General features: G+C 41.7%; 1 protein-coding gene across 6 annotated transcripts in view; it reads left to right on the plus strand.

Annotated features, from left to right (window-relative positions):
* The window catches only part of myt1b (myelin transcription factor 1b), a 69775-nt gene that overhangs the window by 19886 nt on the left and 33375 nt on the right, over positions 1-16514 (plus strand). For 5 of the 6 annotated variants that reach the window (XM_022206034.2, XM_022206035.2, XM_022206037.2 and 2 more), the window contains exons 4-7: positions 4914-4944; positions 6095-6157; positions 8410-8789; positions 13178-14341. In XM_022206034.2, the coding sequence (XP_022061726.1) occupies positions 4914-4944; positions 6095-6157; positions 8410-8789; positions 13178-14341 (1638 nt within the window). The remainder of the gene's footprint in view (positions 1-4913; positions 4945-6094; positions 6158-8409; positions 8790-13177; positions 14342-16514) is intronic. The other variant, XM_022206036.2, reaches the window with a different exon arrangement.

Here is a 16514-nt window from a genome sequence, read left to right on the forward strand (position 1 = left end):
TAGCTGGCTGATGAGATAGTATTAGCTCGAGCTAACTTACCCAATTTTTCTTTTTTATATATGAAAAATATGTTTTGCAAATTGAGATCTTAGTAATTGTCCGATTCAAACTTTTCCTGCTTTATTAAAGTAGTCTAAGTGAATGGAACTTAGCTAAAGTGCTGTAGGCTCAGTAGCTTTAGGCTGCTGAGGCCTACCGTATTTTCCGCACTATAAGGTGCACTTAAAAGCCTTTAATTTTCTCAAAAATCGATGGTGCCGGTTTTAACCCGGTGCGTCTTATGTGTGCAGTGAGTTCCAAAATCTGACTGTCGGACCAATTCCCGCCGACATAGGGACGTAATACGTACACTACACACACTGGCAGCGATAAACCTATTAGAGAACATTACATAAAGCTACGTACAGCACTGACTATTGTCCGAGCTTTCGCCGAAGCCGGCATCATTGCTGGCATCGTCCCGCTCAGGCGGTGGTTGACTCTCCGGACGACACGGTCATTTTTCCAAGCTGGGATGATCAGCTGTCATGCCACTTTATACCACAGGGTGTCAATAGTGGTTTCTAACAACATATAGCATGGGGCATTGGTATACAGGTAGAAGAAGAACTGCTACATAACACAAGCCACACCGTCTGTCTGTTCACCCCAGCACAGCCACGCTTCGCGGCCCGGGTCCCGACCAGGCGCCGCCACGCAGCTCTACGCTCGGGCGTGCACCGTACGCTCGTCCCGTCTGGGCTACCTGGTTGATCCTGCCAGTAGCATATGCTTGTCTCAAAGATTAAGCCAAGCAAGTCTGAGTACACACGGCCGGTACACTTAAACTGTGAATGGCTCATTCAATCAGTTATGGTTCCTTCAGCATCATTGCTGGCATCAGCCACCCGGCAACGAGACTAACTCCGACAATGACGAGAGTGAAACCGGCATGTTTGATGTCGAAATTGCCCAGCTGTTCAATTCAGATACAGAAGATGAGGTCTTTTGTGGATGTGTGGCAAAAGATTGATCAAAAAATAATGTATTTTTAAATAAGTAGTAGAATAAAGTTCAACCAAACTCACTGTTTTGCTTCCATTTCCTTGTTTTAGCATGCGCCCAATAATACGGTGCGCCTTATCTGACATAAGTTCAGAAATAAACCTGTAATCGAGACTGCGCCTTACAATCTGATGCGCCTTATAGTGCGGAAAATACGGTATATATAATAAAGAAAATAACATAAAATAAATGCATTAGCACAGCTCTACAAAATTTTGGTCAAAAATGATTCAAGAACTTTTTTGACATTTTAATTTATCAGATGTAACTACGATGCTACAGAAATATCAACTTTTGTGAAGAAGTAAAAAGACAGGGACCAAAATGGTGCATACTGGCTAGTTACAGCTAGCTGGAGAGATAGCATTAGCTTATGCTAACTTACCCAGTTTTTCTTGTTCCTTTTTTTGCATTTGGAAAAACACCTAACATCAGAGACATTCGTTTTTGTATATAAATCATGCAGCAGCTATGCTGAATCACAGTTAAGAAAGAAAAATGTAGCCACAGTTAGTAGCGCTGCTGTAAATTGAAAATGAACCTCATGTAGTTCAGTTTGCAGCTGGATAAAGCTTCACTGATACTACATAAGTGACTTCTTTTATCTATAATAAGACCTGACTACTTAGGAATTATCTTAATGTCATTGATTTAATCCCTGAAACCACATCTCTGTGTGTCAGAGATACATATTTAAAAGGTTTTTTTGATGAAAATAATCCCTTCCTTGTCCCTAAAACAGTCCTATCTGCTCACTGCAGCTCAAGCACACCAGCTCACCTGCTGCTGAGACATTGTACAAGGGCTTCATGCTCCATTGTGGCAACTTGTAATACCGAAAACCAATTCTGACAAAGATTAGTGATACTGAAAGCTCCATTTTGCAAGCTGACAGGATTGATTCTTTAGGTTTGTTATGAATGAAAGCCCCAAAAAATCCAAATCTGTGTTTTTAGGACACATGAAATCCTCAGCCGTGGGTTTTACTACTTATATCTCTCCTGATATGTCATCTAGTATGTACACACCATCATACAGACATGTTAGCAAAATAAAAAACAAACGTGATTTTTGCTTTTAAAGGGCATTTTTTCCCCTAGAACTCCTTCCTTCTCTTGAACCCTGAAGGTTAGCACACTGATTTATTCTGCTGCTTTTCACGCCTATAACTTTTTCAATCATAGACACTTTGTTTTATCTGAACCTCCTGTTATTATGTACACAACAGGTTTTTTAAAGACAAATCATGCAACACGGACAAATGAGCCGCTCTGACCTGATTTAATTAAAACCTCACGTTTGTTTTCCGCCTGGACTGTGAAGGTGGGATTCCAATACGAATCACGCGTTATCATTTGATTAGTTTGTTTCTGGCATATTTAGTGAGCAAATAAACTTTTATTGCACACATAAGGAGGACAAATAACAGCAGTAGAGCACAATCTCCACATTCAAACCGCCTGTTTCTGCTCTAATCCGCACACTGCTGTGGAACTTTTAAAACGACGCATGATTGTGGCGATGTGTGAGTTTTCTTTCGGTTGAGTGTGTGTTTTATCTATAACCAGTGACTTTTCTTCTCTGCTGCACATAGATGTTTTTTTTTTTTGGAAAAAAAAAATTTAATGCATGTACAGTACATAGACGGAACATGTACCTTTACAGTCAATGAAAAGACACCAGATCTTCTGTCACACAAGACATGTACTTCTACAGAAAATAAATAATGCATACCCATATTAGAAGGGGAAAGTAAACATATATGTAGAATTATTTTACATTAAAACTCACAAATTACAGTCACACAATCTCGCTTACCTCTCTCTCAGAACACATGAAAATAGATGAGCAGGAAGGCAGGATAAACTCATTTATCGGACAGTATGGGACGGCTAAAAGTGTTCGTAGGGTACAGGGACCCCCAACCAAACTTTGTGTAGTTACAACAATAAACACAATAACAATAAAAGAACAATAAAATATAATATAAATGGCTCTTTGCAGAACTGGAGGACATTTAGGCTTCAAAATGTTTAAAAAATAAACCTTCTCTTTTACAATTTTCTGCTACATATTCATCAATAATAGGTAATAAACTATCAATTTGTTGTTTATTTGTTGTTTGCTAACCCTACTCTAATCACAGTAACAGGGTTGCTAATCCATGCTAATGTTAGCTTTTTCTCAGCAGTAGAAGCTAGATATTCAGCTGTTACTGCTGACCAAGAGGACAAACTGACTGATGGAAAAAGTCAGAAGAATTAGTCTGATCCTGATAATATGAGGTAGAATGAGACATTCAATCAATGCTAACAATGTTACGAAAATATGAAAAATAGAAGAGAGGACATAGCTTTGCTCTACTCATTTCTTTGGAAAACTGTTTGATGATGCTAATCCCAGTGTTTCCTGTGATTCACTGTTTCTTCTACCAGCTAAAAAGGTTATGCTAAAAGGTTCCATGCAGAATAATTATTATTTAAAATATTATGTTGATTAAAATAAATGTTCCTACAATTACAAGAGACACCATCGATGAAATAGTACAAAAAACTGAGGTTTAAATTTCATTTTAAGAGTTTTATTTGTCATCGGGGGGTGGGGGGGTGGGACAAGAGAAAAATGGCATTTTGGGGGGAAACTCCAGACTTTGTTGGTATTTAAAAAAATATTTTCAAACATTCTTTTCTCCTATTTTTTAATATTTGGTGTCAGGACAGTAAATTTTCACAACAACTGCATGTTTTAGTATTTTGTATGTGGATTTTTTGAAATGTGATGTGAAATGTCCTCCAAATCTGGAATGACCTTTCTGGTATATTCTATATTACTAATACAGTAATGCATGTGTATTTAACCCACAGCTCCTGCTGCACGGCTGACCCTGTTACATGTTGATTTGTGCGCAGCTTTCCTTGTGTGTTTCTGCATGTTTCGAGTGCGTGTTTGATGTTTCGCAGCAGAGCAACAGTTCACAGGGCGTTCAGAGCACAAGAAGGCGTCCAGTCATTCCAACTGCATGATGAAAGACGGAGAAACCGAGATGCTGCAAACACACACACATATTATATACATGCACATCATCATCATCATCATCATCAGCAGCAGCAGCAGCAGAGTGTGTTTGTTGGTGTTTTCTGGGTGTATCTTGATACCCGGGGTCTTTCTGACATGTGATTAATGCATGTGATATCGGAGCCCAAACTGAATTCTCCAGGATCGTATTGTTTTCTCATTTTGCTCCAAATGAAAATAGGATATTTCTCCAGAACTCATTCTATCGCTCAACTCCCAATCGATGGCCGTGCAGCCGGAGCTTCTAGCAGCGCGTTGTTTGTGCACCGAGCTTTGATTTATGTTTGGGAGGCAATTACTATAAGTTGTCCCTGAAAGAAGTGCTGTTTCCCACTGATGACTGCAGTTTTTTCCTTTTTAATTTCATTTTCCCAATTATGATAACCAAAGTGTAACAATTAATCATGTTTTTATTGCTGAAGTCTGCATATAATTGTCACTTTCTTTCCCCCCTTGAACAGCACTATGCAGTTTGGCTGATTTAAGCTTTCTGTGTTTGCCTTTGTGTTTTTTTTTTTGTGTGTGTGTGTGTGTGTGTGTGTGTGTATGTTTGTGCAGGCCGGCACTTACGCTCCTGTTTGTTTTATGCTTGTGTTTGCATGTGAACTCATGTAGGTGTTGTTGCTTTTTTACCTCCTGATCATGCAATCAGCAGCGCGTAAGCCTCTATGAGGAATCCTCCGGGGATTCGTGTGCATTTGTGATTTATTGATCTGAGTTTCTTTTAGCGGCGCGGCTTTCTGAGCAGTCGTTCACCTTTGTTCTCCCTCCCTGTGTCTTTCTTCTCTCCCAGTTCCTATTGAGCTCGTAGGACAAGAGCTGAGGTAAGGAAACACCTTCATCTTTGTGCAAATCCCCTTTCATAAAGTTCTTTTATGTGCGCCGCCGAGCCAACCCCACCACCCCGCCACTCATAGACTCACTACCGGTGCTTCTTTAGATGAGGCTTTATATTATTTATTTTCCTCTTTATTTATTTATTTATTTATTATTTTATTTCTTATCATCAGCACTTCTCAGCTCGTGGTCTCCAACAGTCTGCTATTGATTTCTCGCAGCCTTTTGCTATTTCCTGCTATGAACGCATAGAGTAGATGCAATGAAAGGGGCATATGATCTTTTTGCCATCCGATCGAAGGATAGAGGAGAGAGGATGGCGAAGGGCGATTATTTCTCTCCTCTGTGCCCCGGCCGACTCCTCTCCTCCTCTCCTCCTCCTCCCCCCTGTAGTTCCCCACCCAGGCAGCAGCTTTCAGGTGCCGGGAAGCCAGTTGTCCTCCTCCCTCTAAATGATTTTTTCATCCTCTCTCGTTTCGCCACACTTCACCCTCAGAGCATTGATCTGCACTCCAAAAAAAAAAAAAAAAGAGAGAGAAAAAGCTTTACGTTTCAGGATTAAGAAGAGAAGAAGGAAGAAAAAAAGCAGTAGGGAGGCCACAGAGCGCTTAATTTAAAATGCAAATGCAGCATTTTTTAATAAGTGAAATTAATAATAAGGATAATTGGAGTAATAAAGGGCAATTGCTGGGGGAAGTTAATGAGAATTGAAATGAGCCATCCTGAGGGGTCATAGCAACCTGAATCAAAGGAGAGAGAGGAAGAGCGATGATGGTGATGACTGGTGAAGAGAGGAGAGCAGGGGAAATTACAGCAGGTCTCGGCTGATCCTTATCTCTCACAGTAACAGGATATAGGCCAGGGTTGATGTACGACATACAATATTATGTTTTCCCCGCTTTGATGCCACCTGCATTCATGCATTAGCGGCAAGGCCTCTTTGTGCATGTGCATGTGTGCCACGTGCATGCTCAGCTTGCATGCTTTTTCGCTTTGCTTTGCTTTGCTTTGCTTTGTCAATCCTTAATTTATGTTTTTTAATTTACTGCCTGTTGGTTTATCGTTTGCTGCTGCACAGAGACTAAAAAATGCACCCGTGTCTTAATCATATCTTTAACCTCCATCCATCCCATCCAGCTGCCCCACCCCTGGATGCAATGGCACTGGTCATATCAGTGGGAGATACTCACGACACAGAAGGTAGGGCAGATTAAAAAAAAAAAGAAGAAAAACAACAACCCACCCTCTGTCTGTCCTTCTTCTCTGTCTGTCTGTCCGCCTCGCCTTCTCTGCCCCGCAGCATCTGCTTTTTGTGCTTTTAAAGGAATAGTCTGGCATTATGGGAAATAATGCACTTTATTTGGTTTCATGCCGAGAGTCAGATGAGAAGATCAATACGGCTCTCATGTCTAAATATGAAGCTGCAGACGGGCGAGCAGCGAGCCTGGCTCTGTCCACACAAAATGTGAAAATGTGGTCTAGTGGAGAGTTTCTCTCGTCTTGGCCGAGTCTCGCCATCCTCCGAGAAGTCGCCGCTCACAGCCAAGAACCAGGCCCACACAGATTACACATTAACCCTCTGAACTCTGAGCTGTTTTGTTTTTTTCTGTCACATTTTTAATCCAATCTAGGCTCATTATTCACTGCAATATAAAGTCCTGCACCTCTATGGAAAAAAAAAAGCCACAAATAAGAGAGAGAATTTAGAAATATATTTGGTCTGGTGCGATAAAGTTACAATGCCATAAAGTATTGAAGTATGTAGTATGTGGGGACGGAGCTTTCTGCTCAACTGCCCCACACCTGTGGAACCGTCTCCCCATCCAGCTGAGGGCAGCACAGAACCTGGAAACTTTTAAAGCAGACCAAGTGGTTTAATTTTTTAAACAAAGCATGTCAAACAAAGCAATTTTATGCTCAGATTTGGTAAATTTTCCCAACAGACCGGGAAGTCGCAAATGAGTCGTTCAAGAACCATTGGGAAGTTAAAAATGCGACAGATTTTTCTATCATTACTGTTTCTGGCTCCTATAAACCTACAAACTCTGAAACCATTGTAATTAATGATTAATTTAAAGCTGCTCGTACACTACTATTCAAAGAAAGTTTGGGGTCTCTTAGAAATATCCTTATTTTTGAAAGAAAAGTATTTTTTTAAATGAAGATGACATTAAATAAATGATAAATCCAGTCTAGACATTGTTAATGTGGTAAATGACTATTCTAGCTGGAAATGGCTGATTTGTAATGGAATATCTCCATAGGGGTACAGAGGAACATTTCCAGCAACCATCACTCCTGTGTTCTAATGCTACATTGTGTTAGCTAATGGTGTTGAAAGGCTGATTGATGATTAGAAAACCCTTGTTTAATTATGTTAGCACATGAATAAAAGAGTAAGTTTTCATGGAAAACATGAAATTGTCAGGGTGACCCCAAACTTTTGTAGTAGTGTATAAAATCAATATGCTGAACTAGCTCAAGCTAAGCAAACTAGCTAACTTCATAGTTGCTTTTTTGCTTTCATACATTGCGTCCAGATTTTTAGCTTTAATACATATGAGAATATCAGTCATGTAAACACTCCTTTAACATCCCAATAGTATGATTTTTTTTGGATTCATGTAGACAGAAATTTAATTATATTGAGATTTTTTTAAAAGTATCATGATATTGTGAAAGAAAATAAAGTTAATTTTAGCTCTGTGTGAAACTTTTACTAAAAATCGCATTAAAAAACACTAATTATAGAGCCTTTGAGTGTCCTAAGCATTGATTTTTATGTTTTAAAGATACCGGCCGAATCAGAAAAGAAAGGGCACATTCACAATATAACTTTGAATAATCACATTCCGGTGAGAATGGCTGTTTTTGCGAATTACACCAAACACGCATCGCCTCTAAATCCAGACCTAAGTAATAAACTTTCCAGCGGACAGCGGTGAAATGTGATTTCTGCCACTTTTTACTCCGGCTTCGTTCTCTCTCTCCACCATCGCTCGTCTGTGCCGTTCGCCCTCGGAGACCCCCGGAGACTCGGGGCGGCTCACTGGCTTGTGACTCCTCTTTATTGAGGGGCAGATATTAGCTATCTGTTTACATGTGTATTCGTTCAGCAGGCAATTTCAGATGCACTTTGTTTATAGATCGTCCCTCAGTCTCCCTCGGCGTCTCCCAGGTGAGAGTAAGAGGGAGTTTATTGGATTTCACCCTCTGCTGCCTCGCCCGCCCGCCTCTCCATACAAGTTGTTCATTAAACGTTCCACTCAATTGGCCGAGATTGGTTGTGATGTCTGAGTGAGCAAAGCATGGCGCCCCCCTCAGGCTGTACTCATGTCAAAACACACCCTCCATCTGTGGATTCTTAGAGGTGCATGAGGTTTTATTAGACATATTAGAGCCCGTTTCCCAGCTCCATGTTCACGATTCTGTAATCTTCCCTCTCCGTTCAGCATCCTCGGCTGCCCCATAGCGAGAAAGCGCCGCCTGGAGGAAGCCGAGCAGGAGGAGGAACAGGAATCGGAACGTCCCGCCTCCAAGAGGAAGTCCCACCCCCTGAAACTAGCCCTGGACGAGGGCTTCAGCGCAGAGAGCGACGCCAGCAGCGAGGCCGAAAACGATGGGGAGAAACCAGAGCAGTCCAAGGAGGAGGAGGAGGAGGAGGAGGAGGAGGAGAGGGATGCAGGTGTAGAAGAGGAGGAGGAGGAGGAGGAGGAGGTGACAGAAAACCTCCAGCAGGATGGACACACAAACGGACCAGAGGAGGAAACACAGCAGAAGGAGGAGGAGGATGAGAGAGATCAGAAGGAGGAGAAATTTGCTGCAGATGAAGGTAGTTTTGCAGCTTGTTACGTGTGATTTAATGCTGTTGTTCTTCATTTAAAGGTCCACTATGTAGGATTTAGTTTGGCAGATTACAGTAAATTCAACGTCCTTCCATTCCCAAGCATTCAAAGAGCATTTGGTGGCTGTTACTTCAATATAAACACCTAAAATGCTAGAGTTTGGTTTGTCCAATATGGGCTACTGTAGAAACATTGTGGTGCCTGCTCCATTTGTACTTATAACAGCATCAAACGAAAACACAGCGATTCATAGTTACAGGTTATTACACGCTAAAGAAAAACAGAACTTTAAATGCTACATCCTATTTCTGATACTAGATCTTCCTAAATCTCCCTTAGTATCTTTGAAACTATGAACAAAACAAGGCATTTAAAGTCATCACTTTGTGCTCACGCTAACAGTGAGTTAGCAAATTGATGTTTTCTAAGAAATACCTAAGGTTTTTTCGCTGCTTTAGTATTGCATTTTCGGGCATTACAGCATCAAAGCAGTGTAGTCCAAGCTGCCTTTTAAGTGTCTTGTATGAGTCATGAGCCCAAGTTGCCAGGGGCCCCCATTTCCCACAGTGCAACTCTTCCAATTAGCCCCTTGCTGCTTCATTAGTGGCCACTTCTTTCAAACACCACTTCTCTAGATTGAAAGTTTATCTGTTTTTAAAAAGTGTATTTGTCAAGCCCTCGCCATCACTGTGCCATTGTCAGGGTTAGTTTCAACTGTGAAAGATTCCAACACTGTCAACTCCGAGCAGTTTCAGGCCATTTTTTTTGCTCGTGTCACACTTTTCCTCACTGTTGACTCATTTTTTTATGGCAATATAAAGTCCTGCGCTTACAAAGAGAATAGAAGTAGAGAGAACTCAGAAATAATGCCAGAAATAATAAAAACAGAAAAGACGAAAGTTGAATTTTCTTTAATCTTGAATCAACATGCAGCTTTTTATCCAACTCTAAAAATGAACTGTTGGCTCTACAGGCTGTAGCTATTTACCAACTTAGATTTCTCACTGCCCAGTGTAAACACTGCCTACAGTTCAGCCCAGCTCAACTCAAAAGTCCCGATATTTTTGTTTTTGACTGATGTTTGTAGTTGAGTCAGTGATGGTATCGTAGTTGTGCTTATGTTTTTTACAGAATCTGGTTGCCAGTAACAGCAATTTTTAAATCCATTTAAAGTGTTTTTTTTAATTAAATTTGACAAAATTTTTAGCTTTGGTTTGGGTGTTTTTCCCAATACAGGCAAAAGTCACAGATGAGGGAGGATCATTGGAAAGTTGACTTCATTATGGTTATCTAAAAATATGCCTACACTGCTATTCACTACCGTTCAAAAAAGTTTGGGGTCACTTGGAAATGTCCTTATTTTTGAAAGAAAAGCTTTTTTCCAATGAAGATAACCTTACATTAATCATAAATGCAGTCTAGACATTGTTAATGGGCTACATTGTGTTAGCTAATGGTGTTGAAAGACGAAGTGATGATTAGAAAACCCTTGTGCAGTGATGTTAGCACATGGATAAAAGTGTGAGTTTTCATGGAAAACATGAAATCGTCTGGGTGACCCTAAACTTTTGAATGGTAGTGTACATCATGCCGTTCAAACCTACTGGTGGGTTTTGATGTTGAGAGGGTTAACACTTCCTTTGATCAATAATTTGGATTAAATCTTAGTCTTAATCCAGGGCATGAAAGTCCTACAGAACCGTCAATGGCAGTACGGCTGAGCGATATGACCAAAATTTTATATCCCGATATAGCTTATTTTATATCCCGATACGATATACATCACGATACAGCATATTTTTGGTAAATTCAATGAATGATCAGTTTATATAAAACTGCCATGTGAACAAGCAGTTTGAAATCATATATTCAACAAATAAAGGGAGTAGGTACACACGTGGACAAAATTGTTGGTACCCCTCAGTTAAAGAAGGAAAAACCCACCATTCTCACTGAAATCACTTGAAACTCACAAAAGTAACAATAAATAAAAATTTATTGAAAATTAAATAATCAAAATCAGCCATCACTTTTGAATTGTTGATTAACATAATTATTTAAAAAAACAAACTAATGAAATAGGGCTGGACAAAAATGATGGTACCCATAACTTAATATTTTGTTGCACAACCTTTTGAGGCAATCACTGCAATTAAACGATTTCTGTATTTGTCAATGAGCGTTCTGCAGCTGTCAACAGGTATTTTGGCCCACTCCTCATGAGCAAACAGCTCCAGTTGTCTCAGGTTTGATGGGTGTCTTCTCCAAATGGCATGTTTCAGCTCCTTCCACATATGTTCAATGGGATTCAGATCTGGGCTCATAGAAGGCCACTTTAGAATAGTCCAACGCTTTTCTCTCAGCCATTCTTGGGTGTTTTTGGCTGTGTGTTTTGGATGGTTGTCCTGTTGGAAGACCCATGACCTGCGACTGAGACCAAGCTTTCTGACACTAGGCAGCACATTTCTCTCCAGAATGCCTTGATAGTCTTCAGATTTCATCGTACCTTGCACACTTTCAAGACACCCTGTGCCAGATGCAGCAAAGCAGCCCCAAAACATTACTGAGCCTCCTCCATGTTTCACCGTAGGGACAGTGTTCTTTTCTTCGTATGCTTGGTTTTTGAGTCTATGAACATAGAGTTGATGTGCCTTACCAAAAAGCTCCAGTTTGGTCTCATCTGTCCAAAGGACATTCTCCCAGAAGCTTTGTGGCTTGTCAACATGCATTTTTGCAAATTCCAGTCTGGCTTTTTTATGAGTTTTTTTCAGCAGTGGTGTCCTCCTTGGTCGTCTCCCATGAAGTCCACTTTGGCTCAAACAACGACGAATGGTGCGATCTGACACTGATGTACCTTGGCCTTGGAGTTCACCTTTAATTTCTTTGGAGGTTGCTCTGGGCTCTTTGGATACAATTCCAACGATCCGTCTCTTCAATTTGTCATCAATTTTCCTCTTGCGGCCACGTCCAGGGAGGTTGGCTACTGTCCCGTGGGTCTTGAACTTCTGAATAATATGAGCCACTGTTGTCACAGGAACTTCAAGCTGTTTAGAGATGGTCTTATAGCCTTCACCTTTAAGATGTTTGTCTATCATTTTTTTTCAGATGTCCTGGGACAATTCTCTCCTTCGCTTTCTGTTGTCCATGTTCAGTGTGGTACACACCTTTTCACCAAACAGCAGGGTGACTACTTGTCTCCCTTTAAATAGGCAGACTGACTGATTATGAGTTTGGAAACACCTGTGATGTCAATTAAATGACACACCTGAGTTAATCATATCGCTCTGGTCAAATAGTTTTCAATCTTTTATAGAGGTACCATCATTTTTGTCCAGGCCTGTTTCATTAGTTTGTTTTTTTTAATAATTATGTTAATCAACAATTCAAAAGTAATGGCTGTTTTTGATTATTTAATTTTCAATAAATTTTTATTTATTGTTACTTTTGTGAGTTTCAAGTGATTTCAGTGAGAATGGTGGGTTTTTCCTTCTTTAACTGAGGGGTACCAACAATTTTGTCCACGTGTGTATTTGTTTATTTAGAACTTTTTTTCCAAGCATGTATTATGCAAAATATTTGTTGGTCACATTAACATCTGTCATTAACTGTATTCAACATGTAGCAGTAGCCTGCTTCGTGTTCGAGTCTGTTGTTGGGACCGGGCAGCAGCATACCTTACAAAGTACGGTAGTCTGATCCTTGTCGGTCTTTTTAAATACAAACCACCGCCATATGACAGAAGTTCCCCCTCTTTTAGGTACAAGCTTGTCAGTTTGAGCTGGTTGTGCATCATCTTGTTGTTTAGATTGTTCTTCTGATTCGAGTCCACCGTCTTCCTCCATAGCTGTTTATGTTTTAGCTATGTGCCTGGGCTTGCCGTAAGGCACGTCGGTGACGTAAAATACTGCCGTAAAGTGTGTTTTGCAACACTGCGATATAAACTATAGGATCTTCACATAAAACAATAGACATTTTCTATCGTCCAGACGATATCTATCGTCATATCACCCTGCCCTAAATGTCAGCACACTAAGTGAGCCCCGTCTGGTTGAGAGATAGGGAGGTGAAGATTATCCACCTGACAGACGACAAAATAAAAGTTACTGACCATCACGAACACTGCCAAAGATGTCATTACTCCAAATGACCACTAGGGACACTTGAACTTGGTGAGCGAATTGTGTTTTGCATCCACAAGCTGCGTTATATCGACAGCATTTGTCCCAGCAGGGTTTTTTTGTGTCATTGTTTGTTCACAGCAGAAAGGTGATGCAAAGTGATGATACAGATTTTGCTGACATCAGCTTTAGCTCAGTGCATGACTCACCATTTGCTCCGTGTCACTGCTCTGACCTCCTCGTCTCTGCTTCCACAGAGGAGGAGTGTGTGATTATCGAGGCCGCCGCCGCTGCCGTCACCTCCACCGAGGAGGCCCGGTCGCCCTCGCAGAGCGCCGAGGAGGTGGCCAACTCGCTCCTCCACCTGGGCCGAGTCTCTGGCAACAATGCTCCGAGTGTGGCCATTCAGCAGGCTGTTGCCATGGAGACTGAGGAGGATGTCAGCGCGGCAGCCGAGCGGGGTGAAGAAGTAAAGGACGAGCAGGAGGGGCGCATGAATGAGAGGGAAGAGGGGGAGGAGGAGGAGGCGCACAGAGTTCAAGTACTGGAGGAATCATCTGTTGTGCAGAAGGAGGCAGCTGACGTGGAAGACGAACAGTGCGTTGAAGACACGAGCGACCACGTGAGCCGAGAGCATCCGACCGAAGGTGTCCACTGTGAAGAGATCAAAGGTGACGAGGATGCAGAGGAGGAGGAAGAGGAGGAAGAGATGCCAGTGCAAAACATGCAGGACGCTCCAGCAGAGGAGGAGGAGAAGGACGAAGAGGAGAATACTGACCATGTTCTGCCCGTTACTGATGTGCCAACTGCCATCCGCACCATCACCAGCACCGCAGCCGCTCAGGGAACACACATCAAGACTGAAGACCACAGGGCCAGTCCTCTGGAGGACTACAACTCCCACACCGCAAACCCCCTGGAGAACTACAACACCAACAGAGCCAGTCCGCTAGATAAATATGACTCTCATAAGCCCAGCTCGCTCCAGAGCTACAAGGCCAGCCCTCCTCTGAGCTACGGCTCCCACAGGGCCAGTCCGCTGGAGGACTACTTCCCCATCCCCAGAGGCGAGAGCTACAAGATCCACAAGGCCTCCTCCTCGGCTTCCCCCGACATCATCGAGGTGCGATCGGACCGGTCGGAGGAGAAGGACTTCGACGACGTGGACGGGGACGACGAGCGTGACGATGAGGACAGCCTGTCGCAGCGCTCCACGGTGACGGATGAGTCGGAGATGTTCGACATGACCCGAGGGAACCTGGGCCTGCTGGAGCAAGCCATTGCCCTGAAGGCAGAGCAGGTGAAGCCGGCCGTGCCCAGAGAGCTGCTCCGCTCCCCAGATATCCACCACCAGCGATACTTCACCATGGAGGACAGGCCCAAGCACCTGGACGTCATCCGCAAGAGCTACTTCAGCAAAGGTAGGAGATAAAGAGGGGAGGGAAAAGCTGCAGCTTGAGCTGAGATACTGAGGTGTGGAAGTTGCTGGAGGTATATTTGGTAACTTTAATGCTTCATACTCATTTTGTCCTCTTCTATCTTAGCTTCAGTTAAAAATACACAGAAAGGCAGCTTAATGTTGACAACTTAACATTTTTCCCATGCTAAACTCCTTTGAGCAACGTTTAATCTACTGAACGAGTTCAACCAATCAGCAGCCAGACAGAAGTTTAAATGAGCCCTAATTGATCAATGACTGATGACCATTTAACTGTCATCTAGTGACAGACTTTATAGACTTTGAACAGAGCTGCATATCTGCATCCCAGACATGTGATGTCTAGGAAGTGGCATTTTTTTTCTCACAAGCTATCGTGTGTTGTGGCAAATGAAACAATAAGTTGTAAACTGGTTTGTCTGACAAACTTACCATGTGCGAAAAACTTGAAGCTAGAGCCCAGAGGAGATTAGCTTAGCTTAGCTTTCAAACTTGAAGCATTGAGAATCAGCTAGCATGGCTAAAAAGATCTCAATAATTAACATGCTTTGTCTAGTTTGGGTTTGGTTTGATAGGCAAAAAGTGCCAAAATACACCATTTATCAGAGTGAAAACCTGTAAAAACATAAAGAATCATTCCATTTTTAACTTTCCAGCAGTCCTTACACTATCGGAAAATCAACCAGTTTAATTTAGTCCACATGTCTCTTTATAAAAATCACTAAAAACAAACAATTTGCAGTACCCAGATTCTGTAAAATAACAAAAAATTCTGCACTCCTGTCTGCAACCGTGAAGCCTTTCGTTGCTCATTTGCAACCAATGGTCATGTGACAAAAATTCAGAAACCTCTCCGCTGAACTGCAGGCTGTGTTTACACAGAGCAGTGAGGATAAAAGTGTGGAAGTGTACTTTTTCATGATTTCTTGCTTTTTAACCCCTTAAACTTCAGTGTACCGCCGGTGGTACACCTACTAATTTGCATAGGAATTTCAAGAATGTCCGACGGCTGCAAACGCGATTATACAAACACTATACGCCGATGGAAAGCTTAGATTCTCATGAATCCGCCGGTATAAACCACTTTCAGATGTGATTACCACAGCGGGTGAGAAAAACACATTTGTCCGACAAAAACAAATATTCATCCATCCGTTCTCTATACACGGCTTCAACGCACACAGCGCGACTCACATTTCCGGGTTCATTATTACACACAAAAAAAATATTCCACAAAAAACGGCCATAATCCAACCTTTTACATCCAGACGACACAAGCCAGTAAACTATTTTCTCCAAAACATGTCCTGAAGTCGGTATAAAATCCACGAATCGGTCGTTTTCAGGGAAATGCACCTTGCGATGCGCGTCCAATAGTCCCCGTATTTTTCGTAATTTTTTTTATTTAAAAATAGAATATTAGCGATTTTTTGTACTGAAAACGGCTGGAATTGACTGCAGCTTAAAGGGTTAACTTCGTTTCACTGTACAGAAGACATTTTTGAGTTCTTCGTACTTCCAGTCATGGTTGTGCTGCTTCCATAGAGGTGCAGGACTTTTATTTTGCAGTGAAAAATGAGCCAAAATACCCAAATTAACGAGTAAAAATCGCCCAGAAACCGCTTGTGGTTCAGCAGGTCAATCAAGAAAACGTTAAAGCATCGTCTCCTCACGTCAAATTCAGCTCTCGGTTTGCTCTTGTAGCTCTCCTCAAGGAAGCAGGTGTATTTTTATACCACCAAAACATGATTTAAAAGCAGCAACAAAGAGTCAACAGTTGCCTAATCGAGCACACGGAAAACAATGTACTCAACCAGCGCGAGCCCTTGTGTGCTGAACTTCATGTAAATAAACACACTGTACCAAAATTCACTGAAAATAAAGCATTTGCAGTCACCTGGTTCTGTAAAAATCAAAAAATTCTGTTCTGTGTGTAACTGTGAAGCAAAAAGTGACTCAGTTGCGACCAACAATCATGTGATCAAATTTTATAGACTTCTCAGCTGAACTTCAAGCTGTGTTTACTTAAGGACAAGTGTGGAAATAAATGAATGCCTAAATTAATGAACAAAAAACACTCAAAAACTACTTGGCTAACCTGCACTTAACCAAGAATGTAGAACCACAGCAAACTTGTACAAATGTGTAAAAATCCA

Source organism: Acanthochromis polyacanthus, chromosome 6, assembly GCF_021347895.1.
Source record: "Acanthochromis polyacanthus isolate Apoly-LR-REF ecotype Palm Island chromosome 6, KAUST_Apoly_ChrSc, whole genome shotgun sequence".
Taxonomy (NCBI): domain Eukaryota; kingdom Metazoa; phylum Chordata; class Actinopteri; family Pomacentridae; genus Acanthochromis; species Acanthochromis polyacanthus.